Source organism: Nesoenas mayeri, assembly GCF_963082525.1.
Source record: "Nesoenas mayeri genome assembly, chromosome: Z".
Taxonomy (NCBI): Eukaryota; Metazoa; Chordata; class Aves; order Columbiformes; family Columbidae; genus Nesoenas; species Nesoenas mayeri.
Genome location: NC_137542.1, coordinates 58073906 through 58099048, shown reverse-complemented (window position 1 = coordinate 58099048; position 25143 = coordinate 58073906). Strand labels below are relative to the sequence as shown.

General features: G+C 36.0%; 1 protein-coding gene across 1 annotated transcript in view; it reads left to right on the top strand.

Moving 5' to 3' along the window:
* SPEF2 (sperm flagellar 2) overlaps window positions 1-25143 on the top strand; it is a gene marked incomplete at both ends in the record, with an annotated part of 85703 nt that overhangs the window by 22867 nt on the left and 37693 nt on the right. Inside the window, 15 exons of the mRNA XM_080362527.1 lie at window positions 3078-3297; window positions 3792-3922; window positions 4142-4220; window positions 6511-6584; window positions 7340-7443; window positions 9251-9495; window positions 11200-11308; window positions 12127-12284; window positions 14333-14472; window positions 16534-16661; window positions 16762-16900; window positions 19614-19751; window positions 22294-22454; window positions 23294-23480; window positions 24281-24413. Coding sequence (XP_080218653.1) covers window positions 3078-3297; window positions 3792-3922; window positions 4142-4220; window positions 6511-6584; window positions 7340-7443; window positions 9251-9495; window positions 11200-11308; window positions 12127-12284; window positions 14333-14472; window positions 16534-16661; window positions 16762-16900; window positions 19614-19751; window positions 22294-22454; window positions 23294-23480; window positions 24281-24413 — 2146 coding nt within the window. The remainder of the gene's footprint in view (window positions 1-3077; window positions 3298-3791; window positions 3923-4141; window positions 4221-6510; window positions 6585-7339; window positions 7444-9250; window positions 9496-11199; window positions 11309-12126; window positions 12285-14332; window positions 14473-16533; window positions 16662-16761; window positions 16901-19613; window positions 19752-22293; window positions 22455-23293; window positions 23481-24280; window positions 24414-25143) is intronic.

The following is a 25143-nucleotide window of genomic DNA, read 5'->3' as shown; positions in this document are numbered from 1 at the left end:
TTTTTAACACAGTAACATTTGTGAAAATTACTAAAAATGGCTGGCATTTTTGTTTGTATTCTAACCTTCTGTTAGAATACAAGTAACCGTTTTTCAGGACGCCTTAAAACTTTTCTTCAACTGTACAATACATTATGTAATTTCACAAGTGAAAGATGAGGAATGGATGTTTCCCTGTTAAAATGTATTGTACAGTTTTTTCCAAATTCAATTAATGCTGCTTTTTTGGAAAAAAAAAAAAATCCACTATGTGTTTAATCTTTTCAAATAATCTTTTTAACTAGAATATGGCAAAATCATTGCAAATAGTTACTATATACATAAATGCCTTTACCTGCATCCTGAGCCAATTGTTAGATTTTCTTTTGCAATTAATATAAACTTCTGTTATGAGTTTCTGTGATTAATGCCTGTCGGTTCATTTTACTCTGATTTCGATCTTAATATATGTTTTTCTGATTTAGCTTTTTATAAGGACCTTGTTCAGACCATATAGACTCATGTAATGAGTTTCATGAGCACTGTCTTGAGGTGAAAAAAAAAGGGCATATATTATGTAAGACCAACAGGGTGGACACAAAAGATAGACAGGCAGTAATCAGTTACTGGGGAGCACTAATGAAAAATTAAGTTTTTCAGTCATATTGGGTTTTTTTCTAACAAAGCAGCAGTAGTCCTCTCTAAATGTAAAGGCACTGGAGGCACGAAATATTTAATGACACATTTTAAGCCTCTTTTTCACTACCAGGCTTTTTCAAATGCACATTACCACATTTTTTTCCAGATTTTTTGGTCTTATGCCTTTCTGCATCAATATTCATCAAAAGCTTGTATCATATGACATGTAAAATTGTAGGCACCAATTCATACTTACGTCTTCTAAAACCCAAAGTGAACAGCTACAACCCCCAAAGTATTGCTTCTAGATAAAAGTGTATTGTCAGGGCATTCTGGCAAAGTTCATGCTGATTTTCTTAACCCTGAAGAAGAAAAGACCAGCACAGGCAATTTGACATCTCTCAAGAACCGTAAGTTTATGTTAGGAATGCTGACTAAAAGTGTTAAATATATTTGATAAAATATAAGAACAAAAGTGCTATTGGTCAGTTGCACTTTTCACATTCGATTGACCTTGAAAATATTTGGAAACTACTACATCATTAGTTGTGGCAAATCGTTTAAAAACTAATGAAATCACCCAAAACAAGCGTAACAATAGATGCTGCTCAAAATATCAAATAATTTCAAGTTTTGATCAAGAATGTTGACCAAGAGTTATGTAACTCTGACCTGCATACCTGAAAACTTGTTTCTGACAGGTAAGCTATTTTAATTCAGTACAGGTACAGTCTAACAATCTTCTGATTAAAAGAGCAAGAAATATGAAGGGTGAGTACTACAAATGGGGAGCCCATTCCCCTTGGCATTCATTTTTCCTACAGGTTGGACAGAATTTAAAACAACTGATTAATCTCTACTTACATGTTTAAGGAAAAATGGTTCAGATAGGATATGGATTTGATTTTTTTTTAGCATGTCTTCAATTACCTATTAAAAAGTATGTTTTCTGAGGTATATCTGAGAGAGGATATTGTGCAATTGAAAAATATTTTTGCTTGATTTTACTGATTAAGAATAGGTGTTGTTTTCATTTAGACTGATAATAAGTTACATTGTGTTAGTCTAATGGAATATGTTTGAAGTCAGCACTGATCAAGTTCTGTTTGTAGAGTGTATGCTGTGGCAATATATCATTCATGATAGTAAGATCGGAAAAAGATTGCATATTCTACTTAGAACATGAACTCAAAACATTATCCTTCAGTAGAAATTAGAATGAAACTGCTTCTGTTGATTGTGATGTTTACTTTAGAGGATAATACAATTGTTTATGTTGAAAAGGATCTGGAGGTCATTTAATTCAACCTATTTGCTCAAAGCAGGGCCAACTTCTGAGTCAGATAAAGTTGCTCAGCACCTTGTCTGGTCAGCTTTCAAATATTCCCAAGGATAGAGATTCCACGGATTCTCTGTGCAACCTGTTCCTGTGTTTAACCACTCTCATTGTGAACAATTTTCTTCTTCATTTTTTTTGTAGTTGGAATTTCTCTTGCTGAAATATTTGACTTTGCCTCTCTACCCTTTATTATGCAGCCTGAATGAGTTGATAAGCTAGAATCTGCCTGGGAATATTACTAGTCCATGTGTATTCCAAACAGCTGTTCAGTAGCCTGCAACCAAATAAATAATACATGACTGGTATTATCCTCCATACTAAAATGCGCTCGTTTAGCTTCTCATAGCATGAGCTGCACATTAGGACTCTCCTAGTGTTTTAAGATCCAATACTGGTAGAGGATATATTACAGTAGCAAAAACACAATTTTATGTTAAGTTCTGACTACATCCTTCCATTCTCATATTTCTCCCAGTGTGCTTGTCAGTAAAAGTATCTTTACTAGCAAAACTTCTTTAAGCTGTACACTGGTAACGCATACCAGTGTTAACATTAATATCGGTTTCAGAGTAGATGAACTAGAAGTTTCTACTCAGTATTTCCTTCCCTTAAAAAGTCTTGAATTCTAAGGTGGTTTGTTTGTTTTGTGGTGTTGATTTTTCTTCTTTATTGAATGTGTGTTAGGCAGACATTTATTTGAAATCTTTGTTTGTAAAAATTTTCAAAGGTGTATGTGTCATACTGGGCAATAATGTTGCCCAGTTTTTAGAATGGTGAATGCTAGGATACTGGGCCTCTACTCCAAAAATCTGCTACTGTTTCATTCTGTGGTACTGGTGAAATTACTTTTCATGTTCAGGGAATTAGAAAAATTATTCTAGCACTCTGAAAATGGTTGTAGGAGTTCTTGTCTCTCTCAACAAAGTATTAATGAATATCAAAAAATACTTAATGGTTATGGCATAATTATAACTTTTAACAATTATTTATTCTAAAAAATGTTATTTAGTACTATTCGGATTTAGTTGTTGTATATGTGTTTATGTATAAATACATATATTGAAAAATATGAAAGAAAAGACATATTGACAAATTATTTGGTAATATGTCATTCATACAGAGTATGACAGGGGAATGGCGCCCATCTGAAGACAACAGTGAAAACAAACCTCCTCTTAATAATAACATATTGGGTCATGTGCTTCATAGACTGATGGAGATTTTCTATCCTCCAAAACCTAAATCTTCACCACCTGCATTTTCTGAGTTTCCCATCAAGGGATGTATTTTGGGGAAACATTTTAGTGGAAAAACTACCTGCGTAAAGTTTCTTGGAAAAGGTAGACTTTTTTTTTTTTCCTCACCTAAAATTCTCAAAAATGCTTATTTGTGTTACAATTCCATTCTGACAATGAAAATCTTTGGGGCAAATCCTTGCATTACTAATCCTTGAGCCTCAGATGCATCTGTATTTTGCAAAGGTTGGTTGCAAGTCATTAATTCATTATCTTCCAAACTAAAATTAAGAACATCTGAACTTAAATGTAGTGTTAATATAGTGTTACTTCTGTATTGAGAATTTAAAAATACTTTCGGTAAACTTCTCTGGGGATGTTAGTTATAGAAGAGACTATCAAGATAACTAAGTAATTGTGGATATACACTGTGAAGTGGTTACCAAGAAGAGATACTGGAAACAACTTACATCAAAAGTCCAAATGAAAGGAACTGTGCTTTGCTCTGTGTGCTGTCTTCCCATAATTAATTTAATTGGCATTAATTGTATGTATGTTCTGCTTAAACTGTAAAGTTATTTAATTTTTTTGTGTATTAGTTTGCAACATTCAGGTACTATCTGTTGATACTCTGGTTCAGGAGGCCATCCAAGCTTATCTTAAAAATGAAATGAAAAGTGAACATGATGTGATTTCACAGGAAACAGAATGTTCTGAGAAAGAAAATGAGGTAAGCATTTTTATTAATTTTAGGTTTGGCTCTCATGGGGAGGCAAGAGTGAAATGTGTAAGGGAGAAAGCATGCATATTTCAATTCTGTACTCAATTTCAAACTTAATTCTAAGTTTGGGCTTACAAGACTTCAAGATTCAGCTTCAATTGACAGGCTTGTTTTTCCTGTAATACGTAGTTTCCTTTCTAATACATTTCCTTTCTTAATTGATACAAGGTCCAAAATAACTTAACAAAATCACCAGCAAAAGTTCTAGAGGAACTCAAAACAGAAACATCTATCAGTGGAACCAATGGTGTGTATATATTTTATTTATATGTGTATGTATATTTATAACATTTAATTTAAATTCTTATTAGATTTGAACGGCAATTCCTCTTTCTCTTATACTTTTGAGGTAGTATCCATGACATCTGAGTTTTCACAGTAGTTTCCATTATGAATTTCCCGTTTCCACACGTTCCTAGTGTCTGGGAGCAGCAAGTGCAGGCTGCTCTGTGAAGGAAGGTGAGCAAGGTGACAAGGGCAGTAGCAAAGCAGGAAGTGCCAACATTCATCAAGAGTGACAATATTGAAGTCAGGGTCATTATGAGGTTCAGAGACACTGATCAGCATGAGCCTTGGTCTGGTGATAACCGAGCAGTTCTGCTGATGAAGCAAGTCTGAGGTGAAGCCAGGAACTCAAGTCAGCAAGTGTGGATCAGGGTAGAATCAAGAAGATAGAATACAGGGTGCAAACGTGACTACTACACAGCTGTAATGTACAACGGATGGGGTGCAGGATGAGAGCTTTAGCTTTCAAGGGAAGGGCAAGCCCTTGCCTCCCCTCACTTTTCTTTACAACAGATCTTATCAACAAAGGAATTGACACTGGTCTCAGCCACCTGAACTCAGAATCACAGACAGACTGAGGGTAGAAGAGACCTCTGGAGATCATCTAGTCCAGTCTTCCTCCTCAAAGCAGGGTCACTACTGCAGGTTGTTCAAGACGGTGTTCAGCTGCATGCTGAACATCTCCAAAGATGGAGACTTCACAGCCTCACTAAGCAACATGTTTCAATATTATGTAACCCTTCTGCAAGGGTTTAGAATTTCTATGTTTAAATGGAATTTCCTATGTTTCAGGTTGCGTCTGTTGCCTTTTGTCATTTTACTTGGCACCACTAAGTAGAGTCTGGCTTCTTTAGTTCTCCCACAATGCCCCTGATATTTCTGTGCATTGAAATCAGGTTCAGGCCTTCTCCAGACTGAACAGTCCCAGCTGTCTCACCCTCTTCTTGTATATCAGGTAGTCCAAGACCTTAGTATTCATCAGGGTTGTTCTGTGGAGCTGATCCAATATATCCGTTTCTTCCTTGCACTGGCTGAGTCCCAAAATGGATGCAGTACTGCATATGTGGTCTCACCAATGCCATACCTTTTTAATGTAGTCAAGGAGGATGTGGGCATTCATTGCTGCAGTGGCACATTGCTGACTCACAGTCAGCTTCTCCTCCAGGGCCTCCAGGTCCTTCTCTGCAAAGCTGCTTTCAAGACAGTTGGCTACCAGCTGGTACTGAAGGCATGGGGACACTGAACCTGCCAGCCCATTGTAGAAGGCTGTGAGGTTAGTCAGGCATGATTTCCCCTTTATTTCCCATCTGCTGACAACCTCCAGTCACCTTCTTGCCCTTAATATGCTTGACATGATTTCCATGCTTATTTGCTCCATCAGTTCTCAGGGACTGAGATGAGGCTGAAGGGCTTGTACATCCCCTGTGTCTCCTTCTTGCTTTCCCTGAAGACAAGAGTGATGCATTCTTCGAGGCCTAGGGAATCTCCCACAGTCACCATGACCTTTTAAAGATTTTTGAGAGTGGTTTTGCAATGACATCAGCCAGCTCTCTCAGCGCATGTGGGTAAATGCCATCAGGCCCCAGGACTTGAGTATTTCCAGTTTATTTGTTAATTATTATTATTTATTTTTTTATTTAATTATTATTTATTAATAAATATTCCTTAAGCTGATCCTCCTCCACCAAGGCTAAGTCTTTCTTGCTGCAGACTATCCTGCTAGTCTCAGAGGCTTTGGAATCCTGAGTGTGAGTTTTACCAGTAAAGACCAAGACAGAGAAGGCATTAAGTACCTCAGCTGTGTGCGTATGTCTTTCAGCAGGTCCACATTTTCCCTGCCCTTCTCCTTTTGCTGTGGTGATACCTGTAAGAGCCCTTCTTGTTCCTATTTTGACCAGACATAAGACAAGGCCTTTTCCGCATGAGAAACATCAAGTATTGAAACAGATTTCCTGGAGAAGTAGTGTAGTCTTCATCCTTGGAGGTTTTCAGCATCGCACTAGGTAAACATCTGAGCAACTTGGTCTGAGCTTTTAATTGCTGACACTTTGAGGAGAAGGTTGAACTTGAACAAGGTGACCTTCAGAAATTGCTTCCAAACTGAATTAACCAATGTTCCTTTCATTCTAACAATTGCATATACCTTCTGTATTGATTTGTTCAGAGAACAAGGCATATACTTTTATTATTTATCTGTGGTAATAAATATTGTAGTAATAGAATTGTCAAACTTCATAATATACCTGTTTTAGGTAACTGTCCTGTCAAAGAGGATCTGTCTGGGCAAGAATTCAAATCAGACGACAGTCAGAATGACCTATCCAAGGTTTGTAGTCCAATTTTAGCTTCTGCTTGATAAAGATGCATTAGTTAAAATGGATACATCATTCTGAATTCATTTATTGACTTCACTGCTTTTTCTGTATGAAATATAAAAAGACTTTATTATGAAAATCTATTGCTGTGTATGTTAGAGTTGTGCGTACTGTTAAAAGTTTTTTATCTTCTTGTTAAATCTCACATCTGCCTAAGATATGCAACTTTTGATGTGGTTTCCAAGTTAGCAAAAATGTTTTCCTGATCTTGCTGCTGCCAAGCGGATCATTCATCCCATGACAAGGTTTCTTCTCTTTATGTTCAAAAATACTTAATTCTACAGTGATTTTCTTGACATTATTGCTCTCACTGGAAAATAACTACTCCTATATTTATACAGTCCTAAAATTACATTCGGTCCTTTGAAGGCAACCGTGAGGCTGATGTAGCCCCTGGCCAAAATGAGTTTCACATGCTGCTTTAAACCTACTGAAGTTAAATGCTTTGTTTCTCAACCTGGTTTCTGTCTGGCATTTTCATAGGTGTAATGATGGAAATCAGTTGGAGATGTCAATGAAATTAGGCCTTTTTTACATCAGTTGAAATTTTCTCCTTAAAAAATAACAATAAATATTAAAATAAATAAATAACACAATAAACATTTGATTTAAATAAATAAATAAACAATATAATACATAAAGTAGAATATTTTTCAGTGTTGTGGACATTCTGAGCATATTAGTCTTACATTGCACTCTTCCACAGCTGTCTGTACGTGCCCAGCTTGGTGCCGCATCACAGAAATTGTTGAAGAAAGGAAAAAGTATTCCCGATGAATTACTGATTGACATTCTGTTGGAAGCCATTAAGTATGAAATTCTGTAACTTTTTTTCTTCATTATTTAGTACGTAATTGTCCAGTTTATAGTCCAGATTCAGCCGTTCCTCTATATTAAGGTATTTTTTGAACACTGGAGTCTTCTACATGGAAAGTGGAGCTACTTAGTAAACTTAGTTAACTTAGTTAATGCTTATTTTTATGGTAGCAGTAGAGTCTAGCCCTAAACTATGCAGCTGTTATTGTACACTACTGAAAGTAAGTAAAAACAGAGATACCTCTATTTTGTTTATCAGTTAAAAGCTATTCAGCATTAGTATTTTTTCTTTTAGATTTTGTGAGATGCATAATCATACTTCAGCTTACTTATTTTTGTCTAGTCTGGTTTGAGAGAAAATTGTCTTAACTACATTGATGTGAAATTAGCACTTAAGTTCCCATATGAGTATAATTTAAAGTTATATATGAATATATTTTAAAGTTAGGAAACAGATTTTTCTGTTTGTCACTTCAGTGCAAAGGTTAGTAGAGAAAATAGCAAAATTCCACCTCTGATCATAAAATCATAGAACCCTGTAGGTTGGAAAAGACCATTAAGATCATCAAGTCCAACTGTTACCCTAACATTGCCAAGTCCACCACTAAACCATGTCCCTAAGCACCAAGTCTGCACAACTTTTAAACACCTTCAGGGATGGTGACTCCACCACTTCCCTGAGCAGCCTGGTGTTCCAATGCTTAATAACCCTTTCTGTGAAGAAATTTTTTCTAATATCCAACCTAAACCTTCCCTGATGCAACCTGAGGACATTTCCTCTCATTCTATCACTAGTTACTTGGGATAAGAAACCAACACCTCTCTACAACCTCCTTTCAGGTAGTTGCACACAGTGATAAGTTCTCCCCTCAGCCTCCTTTTCTCCAGGCTGAACAGCCCCAGTTCCCTGAGCTGCTCCTCATCAGACTTGTGCTCCAGACCCCTCACCAGCTTCATTCTCTGAACTCTCTCCAGCACCTCAATGTGATGGGCCCAAAACTGAACACAGGATTCCAGGTGTGGCCTCACCAGCGCCAAGTACAGGGGGTCAATCACTTCCTCAGTCTTTCTGGCTACACTATTCCTGATACAAGCCAGGATGCTGCTGGCCTTTTTGGCCACCTGGGCACGCTGCTAGCTCATGGCCAGCTGGCTGTCAATCAACACCACCAGATCCTTTTCCACTGAGCAACTTTCCAGCCACTCTTCCCTGAGCCTGTAGTGTTGCCTGGGGTTGTTGTGACACAAGTGCAGGACCTGGCACTTGGCCTCGTTAAATCTCAAACATTTGTCCACAGCTCACTGATCCACCTGGTCCAGATTCCTCTGTAATGGCCTTCCTACCCTCCAGCAGATCAACACTCCCACCCAACTTGGTGTCATCTGCAAACTTACTAAGGGTGCACTTGATCCCCACCTCCAGATCACTGATAAGAGATTAAACAGAACTGGACCCAGTACTGAGTCCTGGGGAATAGCACTCATGACTGGCCACCAATTGGATTTAATTCATAGTCTGAATAGAGTTTGTTTCTGAAAAGCTGATTTGTCAAGACAGCATAAATAGTCTTGGTTTTGCTTTTTTTCCCCCCACACTTTTAGTAAGGCTTGATGTTGTTTTCTGGTTTAAAATCCACTGCTTTACAGGTTAAGTTTTAATGGTGTCTGTTACATTCTGAATTCATCAGGATATTTAATATATTGAATTCTGAATGAAAGACTGATGGGTCAAGCACTTCTTTAGGTGTTATTACTATGTTATCAATTCACTATATAATTCTGGTTCTTCATTTACTTTTAGCAAAACACCACCTGAGAAGGGATGGATTGTGGATGGGTTTCCAAAGACAGTTAATCAGGCAAAGCTATTTGAAAAAGCCTATACAGGGATTGATACCGAACAAGAAGATACAAACTCTGGAAGACTCTTACTTGCTACAGATCCCAGAGCCCCTAAGCCTCCTGTTTCCCCACCTGCATTTGATGTTTCCATATTATTGGATATTTCAGACACCATGGTACTGAAACGTGTGGCTAAATCGGAGTGTAAGTTTCCAACTACTTTTCACAAAGTTAAATGACAAGCAGATTCTGATGTATGGGGAATGTTAAAATTGTTATAATACTGAGATTACTAAATTCTGAGTACTTTGCAACATAATAGCAAGTTGCATTATATTAATTAATTAATTATATAATGTCTAGATTTTCCTCTATAAGTATGAAATTAAAATTGTTTCAATTTGACAGCTTTCTTCTCTGTTTGTAAGGCCCATCTCAACTCTAGCTGCCTAAAAGTGCATGACTAGGTATAAGTTATACCTTAATTCCAAATATTGTTTGCTAGATATACCTTTATGTTGTACTCATTGGAACAAAATAAAATTATTGCATCGTTTATCTGCATGGCACAATATGACATTCATTAATCGTGAGTTATCAGCATGAATACTTCCAGATTATTTCAGTCGAAGGCAGATCAGAAGTGTGCGAGTGCATGTGTATGTGCTTTTTTGTATTTGTACTGAATTCTCACTGGAGCTGAGATACCACAGTGACTGGTGTTAGATATCACATAAAACAGCAACTGGAAAAAACACAGTTTACAACAGATGCAGAAATATGCCTCATTACAAAGGAGTATGCATTGATATTACTGTTAATCCAGGAGACATATTTGAAAAGAGATGAAGGATAAGCAAAGGGATGTGCACACATTCATTCCCTATTGATTGTCTTTAGTTAGTCAATGAGCAACCAGAAGTAGTAAATTTTGGCAAAAATTGCGAAGGCATCAAAGGCTTTTTGTGGGCCATTTCACTTCCAGACTACACATTTTTTACTGCCCTTACTCACCTTGACAAAACATTAAAGTTATTTTCAGAAATGTACCCCATATTGTTCAAATTATAAGGAGATTCCTCTTCAGTGTTTTCACTGCAGCACTTGCATGGTGCATGGCCTGAATTATAGCACCGTTTGCCTTTAGTTTGTATATGTTGGTAGGATTGAGGATGAGGAAAAATCATTAGAGCTTTTACCAACAGTGCAGTGAAGATAAATCTGTAAACACTTGAAATTCTTGTTAATTAGAAGACTTTGTGTTGCCAAACACTTTGAAAATGTGGTAATACAGGGGGTAATCTTAGAAATCCAAACAGAATGCATTTGATAACGTGTAATACAAGAAAAAGTCAAAAGAACAATAAACCAGTCAGAAATCTAGAAAAAATGGGTTATTTCTATTCAGTTAAAGTCATTAAAATCTAGGGAAGACTCAGAGAGAGAGAATACCTTGTGTTCAGATGCGGTGGAATATCTGCCTATTGTTTCAAAAACGAGTACTGACTTCAAGGAGGATTCAGATTAGACTGGGAAAATACCTTTGAATTGTTAGAACAGATAAGCCTGAAACAATCTGCCCACAGGAACACTGTCTCTACAACTGGAGATATTTCTATGACTGCAAAGTATCCATCAGAAAATGTTAGTGCTCTAATTGGCTCTGCATTTAAACATAGGAAGAGTCAAGACACTGTCTTCAGGTCCTTTCCAACTTTATTTTATAGTCTTATGATTTTCTCTGACATTTCCTTTCTTGTAGGAAGTTTGGCACCCAATTTTTAAAAAAAAATGTAAGATCAAAGAACACTGAAATTTCCCTTTTAATCACTATCTTACTTAGGGTGAATAACTACCTCCATAATTACCTTTTTCAGCATATCCTCATATATGCTGTTTTCCACGCAGCAGATAAATCAAAGTCATCTCAAACTGAAGAGGAGGACAACAAACAAAATTCAGATGCTCAAGTCCTAAAAGAGAAGAATGATTTAGCTAGGGACCAGGTGCTACACAGGTATGTTATATGAAATACAAAAAAACCCACTTTAGCTAGATGTTTAGGCATGTATTTGATCTGAACCTCATGTATGATCCATGATAGGACTGAGATGCCCGATGTTAAGATTTTACTTAGGAGTTTCTCTAATGAGGAGCCTGAATAAGTACTTTAACTTTTGACACAATATAATAAACCTATAAAGTAAGAAATTAATGTGTTTTGCTTATTTAAGGTATTCTTCTAAGGAGACTTTCTTCTTCAGATATATATTACGTGAACCATACATACAGGTATACCTGTATACATGTATCTATACATAGATATATCTGAGGTTATGTCATGTATCACGTGACTGCCCTTGAGTGAAATGCACTTGGCTTGAGTTACAGATTTTCTAAAATGGTATCTTACACTTTTATAAGATGAATTAGTGTATATTTTGTTGAATCTTTAGTTGTTTATATAAATAGCAAAATCAGGAACAGGTTTTGTTTCTAAATATTTGATACCACTAACTGACTTAGAATATTATATTATTGACTATTACTGTTTTAGTTGTGGTACAAGAAAGCATAGGTTTAGCCTGTGACAAGAAAGACCAAGAAATATGTAAGATTAGTTAACAGTAGGATTTTGAAAATTTTCCTATGTTGAAAATGAGAGGGGCTGATGTGGATGGAGTAGATGGAGTATTATTTTTTAAAAAATATTGCTTGGATTTGTTTTAGCATTGAATTAGATGTTCTGTTCTTTCTTTTGTTTGTTCATTTGGGAAAATGTTTTATTTTCCAGTAGATATATTTTAATTCTATATATTAATATGATTTTTGTAGAATTTCAGGCTTTCTAGACACATGGCCAAAATTAGAGAAATGGTTTTCAGTCCATCAAAATATTCTAGTGAAAGTCAATGCAGAGACAGAAGAAAGTCTTATGTGTGAAACAGTGAAGGAAATTATAATGGAAGAAATTGCCAAGAAGCAGAATAGAAGTAAGTTTTCCTGTTCCTGCTTTTTACAATTCAGGAAGAAAAGACTTTATACTTTATAATTAACTCTTATAGTTAATTTATAAAACTATGTAGAAACATCTATTTTCACTGCCTGTCAAAGCTTTGGGGATTTGTGAGTTAGTGAACCAGAACTCTGAACTTTTCTGTTATGTTTTTACCTTTTCAGAGGATATGGATCAATTTCACATAGTTGCAAAGATTATTTGAGAAGAATTTAAAAATATTTAAAATAAAATGTCTATTTGATTTATTTGAATTCCCTGAAGTAAAAGATTACTAAATTCAGTCTTTTCTTCCAGGTTTAAATATTACAGCTAGCGTTTTCACCATATAAGATAGCATAATGTTACACGAAAGACTAAGTCACCATTATCAACAAATATTAATTTATCAGCAGCAACTTAAAAAAATGGGTAGCTCAGAGTGGGTTTGACATCCATTTTGGTGCATCTTCATTCAATTTTTCCTCTTAATCACCCAAAAGGAAAGAATCACTTAAAAATAAGAAAGGAAAAAGATGAAATATTCAAGGGAAATGATGCATCAAGTAAACCAGGATTAGTAAACTAGAAAAAAAGTCTACATGATTAGTAGAAAAAAATGGTTATTCATAATTATTAGAAGAAAGTCTGATGTGTCTTCTAACAACAACAGTTAAAAAACATACAGCTTGAAAAGCACTCTTAACAGTAAAAATTTAGACCTCTACTCCTGCACCATGTTTCAAGTTCATGAAAAATTATTGGAAATATCACACGACAGAAAATTGGGTGATGTGTTTTCGAAGAACTACCTGGTTGGAATGGGGTTTATTATGTGCTTCACAGAATTCATAGCCTCGCTGGAGTCAACAGCAAAAGTCGTTTACTCCATATAGGGAAATAATCACTGTGGTCAGTTAATGTCTAATTTCATATTTATGTTGACAGATTCCAAGCTGTCCTTCACTATTAGGTTAAGATGAGTAGAACAGAGGTATGAGAATGTGTATTAATTATTCAGACATCAGTAACATTCTGAGAGTGGCATGGCAAAGCAAACTTCAGAGATCAGTTCTCAAAATATTTAGCAGAAGCTGAAGTAGTTGGAATATTCTATGTGGCCAACAGTTTTGTGGTTTTTATAAACTGAAATCAGGAGAATGATAGCAGTTATTCCATTGGAGCATCTAGCAAGACTGTTTTTCACAAGCAGATTTATCATACTTAAAGAAAAACAGAACACATCTATTCTTTAAATGCTAAGCTTTCAAACATAAAGTCAACACAGTTACAATGCAAACCTGTTTTCAAATCCACAGCAAAGCTGGCCAGAATGCATGTACATGATTCTGAGCAGTTAATCAATGTTGTTGTAGGGTCCTTCTATTTTTACTGAGACACTGATTTCTTTCTAGAGGTTAGTTCAGATCCTAGGGTTGAATCATGCTGTGAAGCTGCTAGCTACATTTGGTATTTTAATATACTAGAGGTTAGCAGCATTTTTCACTTGCTCCTTTCTCTACACATGATCTTTTCTCTTCCTTTCTTTTTTTTTTTTTCCCAACCATCATCTTTCATACTTCTCAGCTTCTCCTCAGAGTACCGTATGTTTTCCATATTAGGCCAGATTTAGCTCAATTTATCTGTTTGTTTCTTCCTCAGTGTTTACAACTGTTCTTTAATTAAGCAGGGAATCTTTGAAATCACGATAGTTACAGTGAATCTCAGAGTCTAATCAACACTGCTGGCCTTGGTTTACCTGGTAAAGAATTTTTCTCATATGTGTACACACTAATTCATTATCCTCCTGTTTCTCTCACAGTGTGGTCTTAGGAAAGAATCCATCCTCCAAAATATAAGATTAATTGGAAAGTGATTTTATAACTGTGGCATCACTGATTTGATTAGTATATATTTGGATGAACGACACCTAAGTGATGAAATATTCAATCTGTTTTATTATTTTGAATTTGTCAGAGTAGCATAGATGTGTTCTTCTGTTTATTGATACTTAAAATACATTCAAAGGTAATATACATATACAAGAGTCTGTTGAAGAAGAATCACCAGGAAAAAAACTTTCACCAGTTGCATCTGGAGATCTGCTTCCTCCAGTTCCTGTGACAGAACCACCAATCAAACCAGGATCAGATGAATGGATTTATGTAGATGAACCAATTCCCCAGGTACGATCATTCATGATTAAAAGTCTTAGATGTCAAATTAGGTTTTTTTCTCAGTATTCTATGCATGTTCTACCTAAAGCTTTTATCTCATTGAAAAATATTGAAGAGGACTACGTACAATGAAAGACACACTTGTACAGTATTATAAATATCTAAAAAAAACCTCGAATAAAAGCTGCTACTGAAATATATAAGGAAACATACTTTAAAATGTTTGTTATTGTTTTTTTTTTTTCTTAATTCTACACAATGATGACAAAGAATACCACATGGATTCCAAAATAATATTACTATTTAATATTATGAAATACAAGCATAGACTTACTACTGAGTTGGTTTTCTGCCTTTCACAAAGGCCAGTTGTGGATCTTGTAAGAAGAATTTAAGAACGGGGAGACTGTGCACTGATCTTTCAGCTAGGATACTTTTTTCTAATGTGTTTTTCTCAAAGACATCTTCCTAGCTCCCAGTGATCTGAAATTTAGGGGTTTCCTGAGGTAACTTTGCATCTGCATCTTCATGTTTAGTAGCTCTCAATAAACTTTTCTTCCATGATTATGTCTAGTTGCCTTTTTTACTTTTTGGTCTCTGTGATAGAGCCTGCATAATTAAGGTCTTTCTGAAAAAAAAACAAACAGACAAAAAAAACCCAAAACAAACAGAAAACACAAACAAACAAACAAAACCTTTTATGTCTCTTTGCTTTAAACGTGTTGTTTGTGTCAGTTGATGACCCTAGTTCTTGTATTGTGAGATACAATGAATAATAATTCCATAATCACCCTCTGAAGGTATAGAAAATGTGACAGGCATCTGTTACACCTTTTTCATTTTGCTCAATGTTGCTTTGCTTCTCCAACCCAGTCATAATCTGTTTATCTCTCCTCATGTAGGACAGTTCAATATGTTCAATCATGGTTCTTACTCTTCCATCTGTGTTCTGGTTCTACTGTAAATTTATTGAGACGGGGGGCTGGGACTGCATGCAGTGTTCAAGATGTAGATTTGAATGGTGCATAATGATGCGTTGAATTTTGTTCTGTAATTCCTTTCTTAATATTTACCAGTTTTGCCTTCATGACTTCAATTAGCTTGCATATGCTATGAATCCTTTCTGAGTGTCTAAAGCCCATAGCTCAATATGTTTGGTTTCCTGTGGCCATGGGCTTTGTTTTGCATTTCATGACAGTCAGTCCGATGTCACTTTTGCAACACTAGACAGCTTATATTTTTACCAGCTTGACCAATTGTGTACCACTAAATTTTGATACTTAAGGACTCATTCTTCTTCACTTAGTTTCTGAGTATATAAAAAACCACAGATACTGGAGTAATCTGCTGGAATTTCCCTTTCATTTTGAGTACTGCCACTTTTCTACAAAGAAATGCACAGGATAAACTATATCATAGAATTATAGAACAGTTTGGGTTGGAGGGGACCTTCAAAACTCATTTAGTCCAACTTCCCTGCCATGAACAGGAACATCTTCAACTAGATCAGGTTGCTCAGAGCCCCATCCAGCCTGGCCTGGAATGTCTCCAGGGATTAGGGCATCGACCACCTCTCTGGGCAACCTGGGCCAGGGTTTTACCACCCACATTGTAAAATTTTTTTTCCTTATGTCTAACCTGGAACTCCCCTCTTTTAGTTTAACCTCTTGCCCTTTTGCAACAAGTCGTGCTAAAAAGTCTGTCCCCATCTTTCCTGTAGCCTCCTTTTAAGTATGGAAAGGCCAGAATAAGCTTTCCCTGGAGCCTTCTCCAGGATGAACAACCCCAATTTTCTAGGCTTGTCCTCACAGCAGAGCTGTTCCAGTCCTCTGATCATTTTTGTGGCCTCATCTGGACCCCCTCCAACAGGCCCATGTCTTCCTGTGCTGAGGACTACACAGCTAGACACAACATATGTTGTAAATAGTCGTAAATCAAAATAAATTCATAGGGAAAAAAGTCAATAATATGATTTAATGAAATAATCTTTCTTATATTTGCTAATGCTACAGCTAAATGAGTTACCAAGAAATGTGCCAATTAATTTTGATGTTTTTAAAAAATTAACAGGAGATACCTGGTTTTTTAGTACCTTACTGGGAAATGGTAGAAAATGCGTATGTGAATACCATCAAAACTATACTTAGATGCCTAAGGGATGAACAACACTCTGTGATATATTACTTAGCAGACATTAGGTGAGTAGAAATTGTAGCTTATTACATTAATATTATTTTGTATTTTTCCTGTGGCATGGTATGTCTTTTAACACAAGAATTATTCATACTATAATTATAGAAAAAAATTCCAAGATTATTTGAAGCGTCCAGATCTTAAGCAGGATTTTGTATCTCAGTGGCAACTGGATTTTAATTCAGTTGCTGATGACCTGCGGGAAGATGAGGAAACAAAAGCAGAGCTACACCAAAGAGTTACTGTAAGTGAATGGCAAAAGTTATAGTATACCCTAAAGTCTATACAAGCTTGATGTAACATGAATCATATTACTTTTTACTTTTTTTTTCCTTTTTACCACTCCTCTTAAGCTATTTCACTTCCACTTGTGCATAATTATTTCTCGTTTTTTTTGCCTATCTTATGTCATGCTTCTTTTTTTTTTTTTTGGTTATTGTATTGTATTAGGTTTATGGGTCAAGGTTTTGGTAGCATGGGGGCTGCAGAGGTAGCTTCTGTGAGAAGACACCAGGGACTGCCTCTGTATTGGGCAGAGCCACTGTCAGGTGGCTCCAAGACAGACCTGCTGCTGGCAAAAGCTGAGTCCGTCAGTGATGTTGGTGGTGTGTCTGCAATAGCATATTTAAGAAAGGGTAAAAAAACACTGCATGACAGCTGTGACAGAGGAGTGAGAATATGTGAGAAACAACTATACAGTTACCTAAGTCAGTGAAGAAGGAGGGGAAAGGTGTTCCAGGTGCCAGAGCAAAGATTGCCGTGCAGTTAGTGGAGAAGGCCATGGTGATGCAGGTTGTACCTCTGCAGGCCTTAGTAGACCACAATAAAGCAGATATCTGCCCTGCAGCCCATGGAGGACTCTGTACCACAGCAGATGAATGTACCCTGAAGAGAGATGTCACCTGTGGAGATCCCACAACAAAGCAGGCTCCTGGCAGCAACTGCGGGCTGTAGAGAGGAGTCCACAGAAGAGCAAGTGTTCCGGCAGGACCTGTGGCCTGTGGGGGACCCAGGCTGGAGCAGTCTGTTCCTGAAGGACTGCAGCCTGTAGAAAAGACCCATGCTGGAACAGTTTGTGAAGAACTGCAGCCTGTGGGAAAGCCCCATGTTGGAGAAGATCATGGAGGACTGTATACCTTAGGAGGGAACCCACCTTGGGGCAACAGAAGACCATGAGGAAGAAGAACCAGCAGAGACAAAGTGTTATGAACTGACTACAACCCTCATACCCCATCCTCCCTGCACTGCTTGGCGATGGAGGAGGTAGAAGAGTCAGGAGTGAGCTGAGCCTAGGAAGAAGAGGGGATGGGTCAAAGGTGGTTTTACTTTTGTTTCTCACTATTCTCCTCTATTATTAATTGGCAATAAATAATTAAATCAATTTCCTCAAGTTGAGTCTGTTTTGCATAGGATGGTAATGAGTGAGTAATCTCCCTGTCTTTATCTTGACCCATGAGCTTTTCTATCATATTTTTTTCTCCTTGTCCACTTGAGAAGGGGGAGTGATAGAGCAGCTTGGTGGACACCTGGCAACCAGCAAAGGTCAACCCACCACTGCAAAAGATATGTTACATGCTTATATTTTTTTTTTATTCGGTAGCATATGCTTATGTGTATATCCTACAGTGCTGGGCCAGCCATGAGTATCTGATAGCCTTCACCTTGGCTACCTACTATCTATGTCATGACTGATGTGTTATGTAGCTCAGGGGCTACTCATTTGTCAGATTCCCTGTGGCTTTTGTCCAACAGAGGACAACTGGATTTGTCTGAGAACTGTGGACACGGGGAGAGAAAGAGGATCTGACATATTAGCTATAGGATGAAAAGAAATGACCTCAAGTTGCCCCAAGGGAGGTTTAGATTGGATATTAGGAAAAAGTTCTTCAAGGAAGGGGTTGTCAAAGATTGGAACAGGCTGCCCAGGGAAGTAGTTGAGTCACCATCCCTGGGGGTGCATAAAAGACATGTAACTGTGTTTCTTAGGGACCTGGTTTACTGGTGGATTTCACAGTGTTAGGTTGATGGTTGGATTTGATGATCCTAAAAGCTTTTTACAACCTAAATGATTCTATGATTCTCTGATACTAGGCTGAGACCAAGATATGGTCAATCAGGAATCACTTATCACCTGAAACCTAAGCTTCTCAGTGCAGGGCTGGTAGTCTGGAATGCCACTTCTATTTATTCCAAACAAGTCAGGTGGTGTAGAATTTCTTGGAGCCTGAGAGACAGCTGATTTGAGCTTACCTTAGCACTGCATTTAGTAGCACTCTTCCCATCTCCTCTTATTACATAGAGGCCTGTCACGCTATTTCCATGCAGAGATGGCAATGGGGAAGTGTTTTCATGCATGTTGTTGTATGCTTAGTGGGTCCTCAGTCCCACCAGTTATGAGCTTATATCAGATGTATCAGCTATCAGAATTAGTCACTAGTTGAAGAGCCCTCAGTTGTAAAGAACCATCCACGTTAAAGAAAAATGGAAAGGAGCTATGCAAATTGGAAGAATATTTGAACTCTGACATAATTTTCTTAGAATTTTTCATATTGCACATGTCCTTAGAGTATTCTTCTCATAGCTGTATTTGTTAGCTTACCATTCAAGGGGAAAGTTGGTGCAGAGCTTAACTATTCATATTCTCCCATCTGTGTCTAGTTTAGATAGGTCTCTCTGCCCAGGGAAAGCAAGGCAGCCTAGCGTTGTCGTCTTCCTATACATTGATCTCATACTTTTGAATCCTTCTGTCTGGCATATTTCCCAAGCTACTTTCTGTCAGCTCCCTGTAAGCACATAACTTTTTGACCAAGCTTTGACATTTATAGCAATGAAAAAAAAGATACAAATGGGAAGATTCCCTAGGCACAAGCAATATATATGATTTTTAATAATAAACATTAAAAATACATTTATGTTTTCTTTCATAGTTATTTCTCATATTTGATTTTGTGTTTTAGGACCTAAGAGATTTTCTCTGGGATATCTGTGATAGCAGAAGGGAAGAAGCTGAGCAGGAACGTACTGATATCATGAATGACGGCTGGTTACCAGATCGTAGGGGGATTGCGATGAACCATTTCTTTTCGCTCATGCAGGTATGGCTCTACTACGGAGTCTGCAATAGAAGGGGACAACAAAACAGATTTGGAGGACAGTAAGCCTCAGAGGAATTTCATACAGTTGGTTCGGAATAAGTGAAGGATGAAGAATTAGATAAGCAGATATTCATGCCTCTTCTGAATTTATCTAGAAAGTTAGAGATTAGAAGTAGATGACATTCAGTAAATTTAACTGGTTTTGCAGGCAGGCATGGTTAAAGAAAATATCATTGTTATTGTTCAGCTTTCAATCTGCAATATATATTGGTAGTCTTTGTAGTTTTATCAGCCAAGTGAATCATCTGATTTTTGTAACACAAGTCTTAGAGCTGTTTATCCTTCTGTGATAATATTGACATCTGCTCTTAATTTTCGAACTACGTAATTAACTGCTGCTGTAGACTCACTTGCTGTTCAGGTTGTTGTATATTTCACATAAAATTATTTCATTTGTTACATCACCAGTGCAGCTTGAAATGTTTCCTTCAGACTGAAAAAGAAAAATGTTTTTTGAAAATGCAGTGTCATTTGTTGCTATTGAGAAAATCCATTCAAATATGACCCAACTTTCAAACACCTAACTTTAAAGTTTTCAAGAGACTGTTTTCAGTTATTTGGCTTTCCTCTGCTCCACCTTAAGCCTTTCTTCTTATTCAGCCACACTATTAATTACTTCAGTTGCTGAAGAAAAGTAAAATTTCCCTGTGACTGCTGTTCTAGGTGGATACATGTTTTTTATGTCAGGGCTGGAATAGACTGGGCTAGACGAGGTTACCTTAGACAGGCTTTTCTGAATGACCATTCTCTGAAAGTTTTGGCGACTGTAAGGGAGACAATGAAGACGATGTTTTAAACATGTGCCATGTGATGATAATTTGGCTGAAAAATCAGGCTGAAGCAGCTTAGGCTGGGCTTCTTGCCCTTTAGTTCTCTGTTTTATTTCTATGTGCTTACTAAACAAGGGAACCACACTCTTATGAGACATGAGTGTTGTGGTGATTTAAGTAAAGCTTGTGAAGTAGTCAGTTGCTATATTAAGTTAATTATTAACTCTGTTAAATTATTAACTCAAGAGAGAGGTCTGAATATGGTTGTATATATGCTGGATTTGGTTGTACAGTATGGGGGACTTGGTGATTCTTGTGGGTCCCATACAATATTCTATGGTTATATGATTTTATATTCTATGGTAAATGTAGAGTAACTGCTGACTAACTGAACAATATCCTGTAATAAGGATATTTATATTTAAAATTTTAAAAATATATTTAAAAATATATCTTAAATAATATGCATAAGGGAGACAAATTAAAGTAATATTGCTAAGCTTATATCTTCTATTTTTCTCCTTTTGTATGCATGTATAACTTTGCAACGCTAATTGTTTTCTGGCAGAATTTCATGGACATGTATGATGCAATCCAGAGGAGATTCACTATGAGTCTGATTTGATGTGTCTTATGTGGATATGCAGAATGGCCATTTAAATTACAAATACATGTATTACCCATAATAAGCTGTTTATTTTCCCTAAGGAAAAATGCAACATTTTTACTTCCTTTACTTAGTATATACTCCCTAAAAAAATGAATTATTGACACTAAAACTACAGAATGAAAAATATAATAACTATATATTTATGTTATGGCTTTGTTTGAGAAACAGCTAAAAATAGGCTGCTTTGGTCTTGAATTTTCTGTGGGTTTTTCTGTGGGAAGTTACATATATTCCCCAGGTGGCTCTTTTACTATATAAACATACGAATTTGTATAAATGCCGTTTATCAGATTTCTTTCCTACCATTCTGTGTACACACTGTTAGACAATAAGATATTTTCTCCTTAACTTATGGATATGTGTTGGTTTATACCACAAAGGTTTTATCCTTCATTTTGTGAATGTGGTTTTGTGCATTTTCCCATGAATATTTAGTACTGTTTTTTCAGTTAGAAGCTAACACCATCCTGTATCAATAAATCAAAACATGACAGGTGTTAAATGTTTTTTGAACCATATTGGATTTCTTTCAAGACAATTCACACAAAAAGATCTTCAAGATACTTGGGTGTGGAAAGTCTGTTGATTTCTTTGGTCCAAAAAAACCTGCATGGCTTGTAAAATTTTCTGCTTCACTTTTAACTCTTTATATTTTGTGCTATTAAGGGTTTTAATTATTTTGAACAAAAAGATGCCTATGAAATATTGGTACTGGTATGCATCTAGTATGGAAATACATATACAGCAAAATATATTATAACTGAATTTAATGCATCCACTATTATTTATTGTAAATAATTTTTCCTATTCTAACAACTAAGAATTTTATTAAACCTTAGAAATACCTCTGTGAAGACATTATAGATGCAAGTAGAAGTATGCATTAAATGCACTGCAAATTTTCAAACAAATATGGTTATTTTCATTGTTTTCCCTCAAACTCTTAGGCTTTAGATCACTTTGCTATCATGTATTTAAAAACATAACAGAAATTTGTTCTGTCCTGTTTTGAATTACAATCTTTCTGTTCTTTCTTCTTGAGGTTGAAGTGGATCGTTTCCAAGATACAAAGAGACTTCTTCATGACTATTATAGGGCAATGGAAGGAAAAATCCCAACAGAGGACAGTAAAGATTTTACTAGAATCCCATTGTTAAATATTATTGATGTAAAGCAGAAAGAAGATCAAAATGAATCAAGAAGGTAGAAATGCACTGAATTATACAAATACAAATACATACAACCTATTGTTAGCTTTGTGGGTGTATATGAAAATACATATGTGTATATTTCAAATGACAGGTAAATAGGAATTTTTAACCAGGCATTATATTCAAATAATGAATCTTGAATCATCTCACAGTTTTAATTTATCCCTGGTTTTTTACTGACTTACCTATATAATTTTCGTTAATACATCTCTGAATTATAAAACATTTTAAAAGCTGAGTTAGAAAGGAATCTGCTGTAGAAATGTTTACTGCTTCCCTCTGTGTTGCTGACAGTTTCAAGCACAATCCTCACATAACTAAGTTAAATATTATTATGGAACATCAACAGGTTTAAAATTTGCACAGACAAACAAAATTAAAAGGGATATATAACAGCAAGTATAAGTCAAAGCAACAATGAAAGATGCACAGAACTGAATGCCATATTAAAGAGATATCACCAATTAAATTCACAATATCAAAAATGCTGTCAATAATTATAGCTGCTTTTTAAAATACAGTTCACTTAGAAACCATCTGAGTAATGAGGCTGTACTTCTAGCCCTTGTGGAATATATCAGCAGATCACACTGTCACTTAATGTAGTTTTATTCATCTATTATTATTCCTTATCTTCTTTAGTTAACAAACCATTTTTCTTGTCATCCATTTTATCACCTTTGGTCATAAGGAAAGTTCATCCCTTTTCTGTTGCTATGGCAAGTTTTGAAAATAGTACTCTCATTCTCTTACTATATTGTCTGATATAGCTATAAATTAACACTTTTTATAAAGAGGTGCACAAATTATGCCTTATGTTATATTTTTAAGGATTCCTCTAGTTTCTTGGAAACTGCCTTCGTCAGAAACAAGTATTACCAAGTCAAAAAGCAAGACAGCTCTACAGAAGAGTGCTAAGGATGAGAATTCTTCTGAAAGTGGAAAGGCCACTTTTGGGAAAGATGAAAATCTTATTACTGATACATGTCAAGCAGCAGTAACAGCAGTATCAAATATGGTAAGGAATGTTTTATTTACTTAAACATTTCTGGATCGGACAAAGCCTCCCATTCAGTGTGCGGTCAAAATGCACAGCCTTTGCACAGTGTATCTCAATTTCATGCCTCTTGCTCTGCCACTGATATTTCCATTGAATATGTTTGTGTTTCTATGAGGAAAATGTTGGAATTAATGTATTATCAGTTCTCCAGCACCTCTGTATTTACAACTGACTCTTTTGTTCAGTTACTGAGAAAAATAATTTTAATGTTGACTCTATATATCTACTTCTTCCATGATAAGCAAACCCCTTATCCCTTACAGAAGTATGAGAAGAGGGAAAAATTTTATCCTGTAATGCTATGTTTGCTCAAAACTTTCATAACTTCAAAAGCTATTGTTACATTATTTTCTATATATAGATGAAAGTAAATTAGGTGGTCTTTTGAAAAGGCTGGTTCGTAGGTTCACTTTTTCTTTTCGAGCATTTAAAAATAAGTTAATTTCTTCACTCTTATGGTGGAACTGTAGTCTTGCTTTGCATACTGTTGATTCTTACATTTCTCACTTTCTTCTATATTACACATGATGGGATACAACAGTTAAAACCATTATTTTCCCATCTTGCATTTTTGCTGTAGAATTTTGCGGTTTATAAATAATCAAAACGTAATCAATGTACTTAGTTAAAATATCTCCTTTATTTTATTTTATGTGTCTATGTCCTCAGCAAGTACTTCCAGTAAGTATAGGCTGTTTAAACTGTAGTTGCACAGTATTGATACTATGTGCTTTACTATGTGTGACTATGGTGCCAAGGTAACCACTGAAATACAGTCTAAAGAAATGGAGGAAGAAGAAGCACGTCAGCAGCTGGAAGACCTGAAATCATCACAGAAAAATTCAGGCAAAGCTACTGGGAAAGGTGCCAAATCAGCTACTAAAAAGAAAGGTATTTGAAATGCAGGCTTTGTTTTAGCAGTTGTTGAAATTACTGAAATGTAAATGTCAGTAATACAGGAAAGAGTAAGTGAAGACATTTGATTTGGTTTTAATTCCTCCTTTTCAATTTCAAATGTGACATATCAGTATGAAAAGTTGGTAGTAATAAAGGAGTGTGGAGGCTTTTGAATAGCCATTGCATTTTTTTAATCATATGTGGTAGTGTTGTTATTACATAGGAATAAATATTCTAAACAGAACCTAGAAAGTAATTAGTAATATTTCTCCTTGCGCTGTTTTGGAATTGAAGACTTAGAACTAGTTTATCAAATAAAATTAAGTAACATTCCATTACATTCTGCCTGCTTTCCAGCCATATGTCAAAATATTTCAAATATTAAAATAAAAGTACTGGAATAGAATGGATAAATTTTCCAATACCCCAAGGTGTTTTGGAAATAATTAATCAGCCTGATAGTAGCATGAATCTATCAAGGTTCATCATTTTTACATATAACTGTAACACAGTGTGAATAAAGAACATAAAATCTAACGGCACACATAGTCCTAAAAAAGAGCGGACTCATATTGAGATAGGTGTTGCACATAGGCCTGGCAAGAATCTGTCCAAACAGATAAGAATACAAAATTTATTTGCAAAAGTGAATCACACCTAGAGAACCCTATCTCTTTAGCACAGTAGTTCAGGCAGTCTGCTGGGAGGAATCTAGACATGCAAT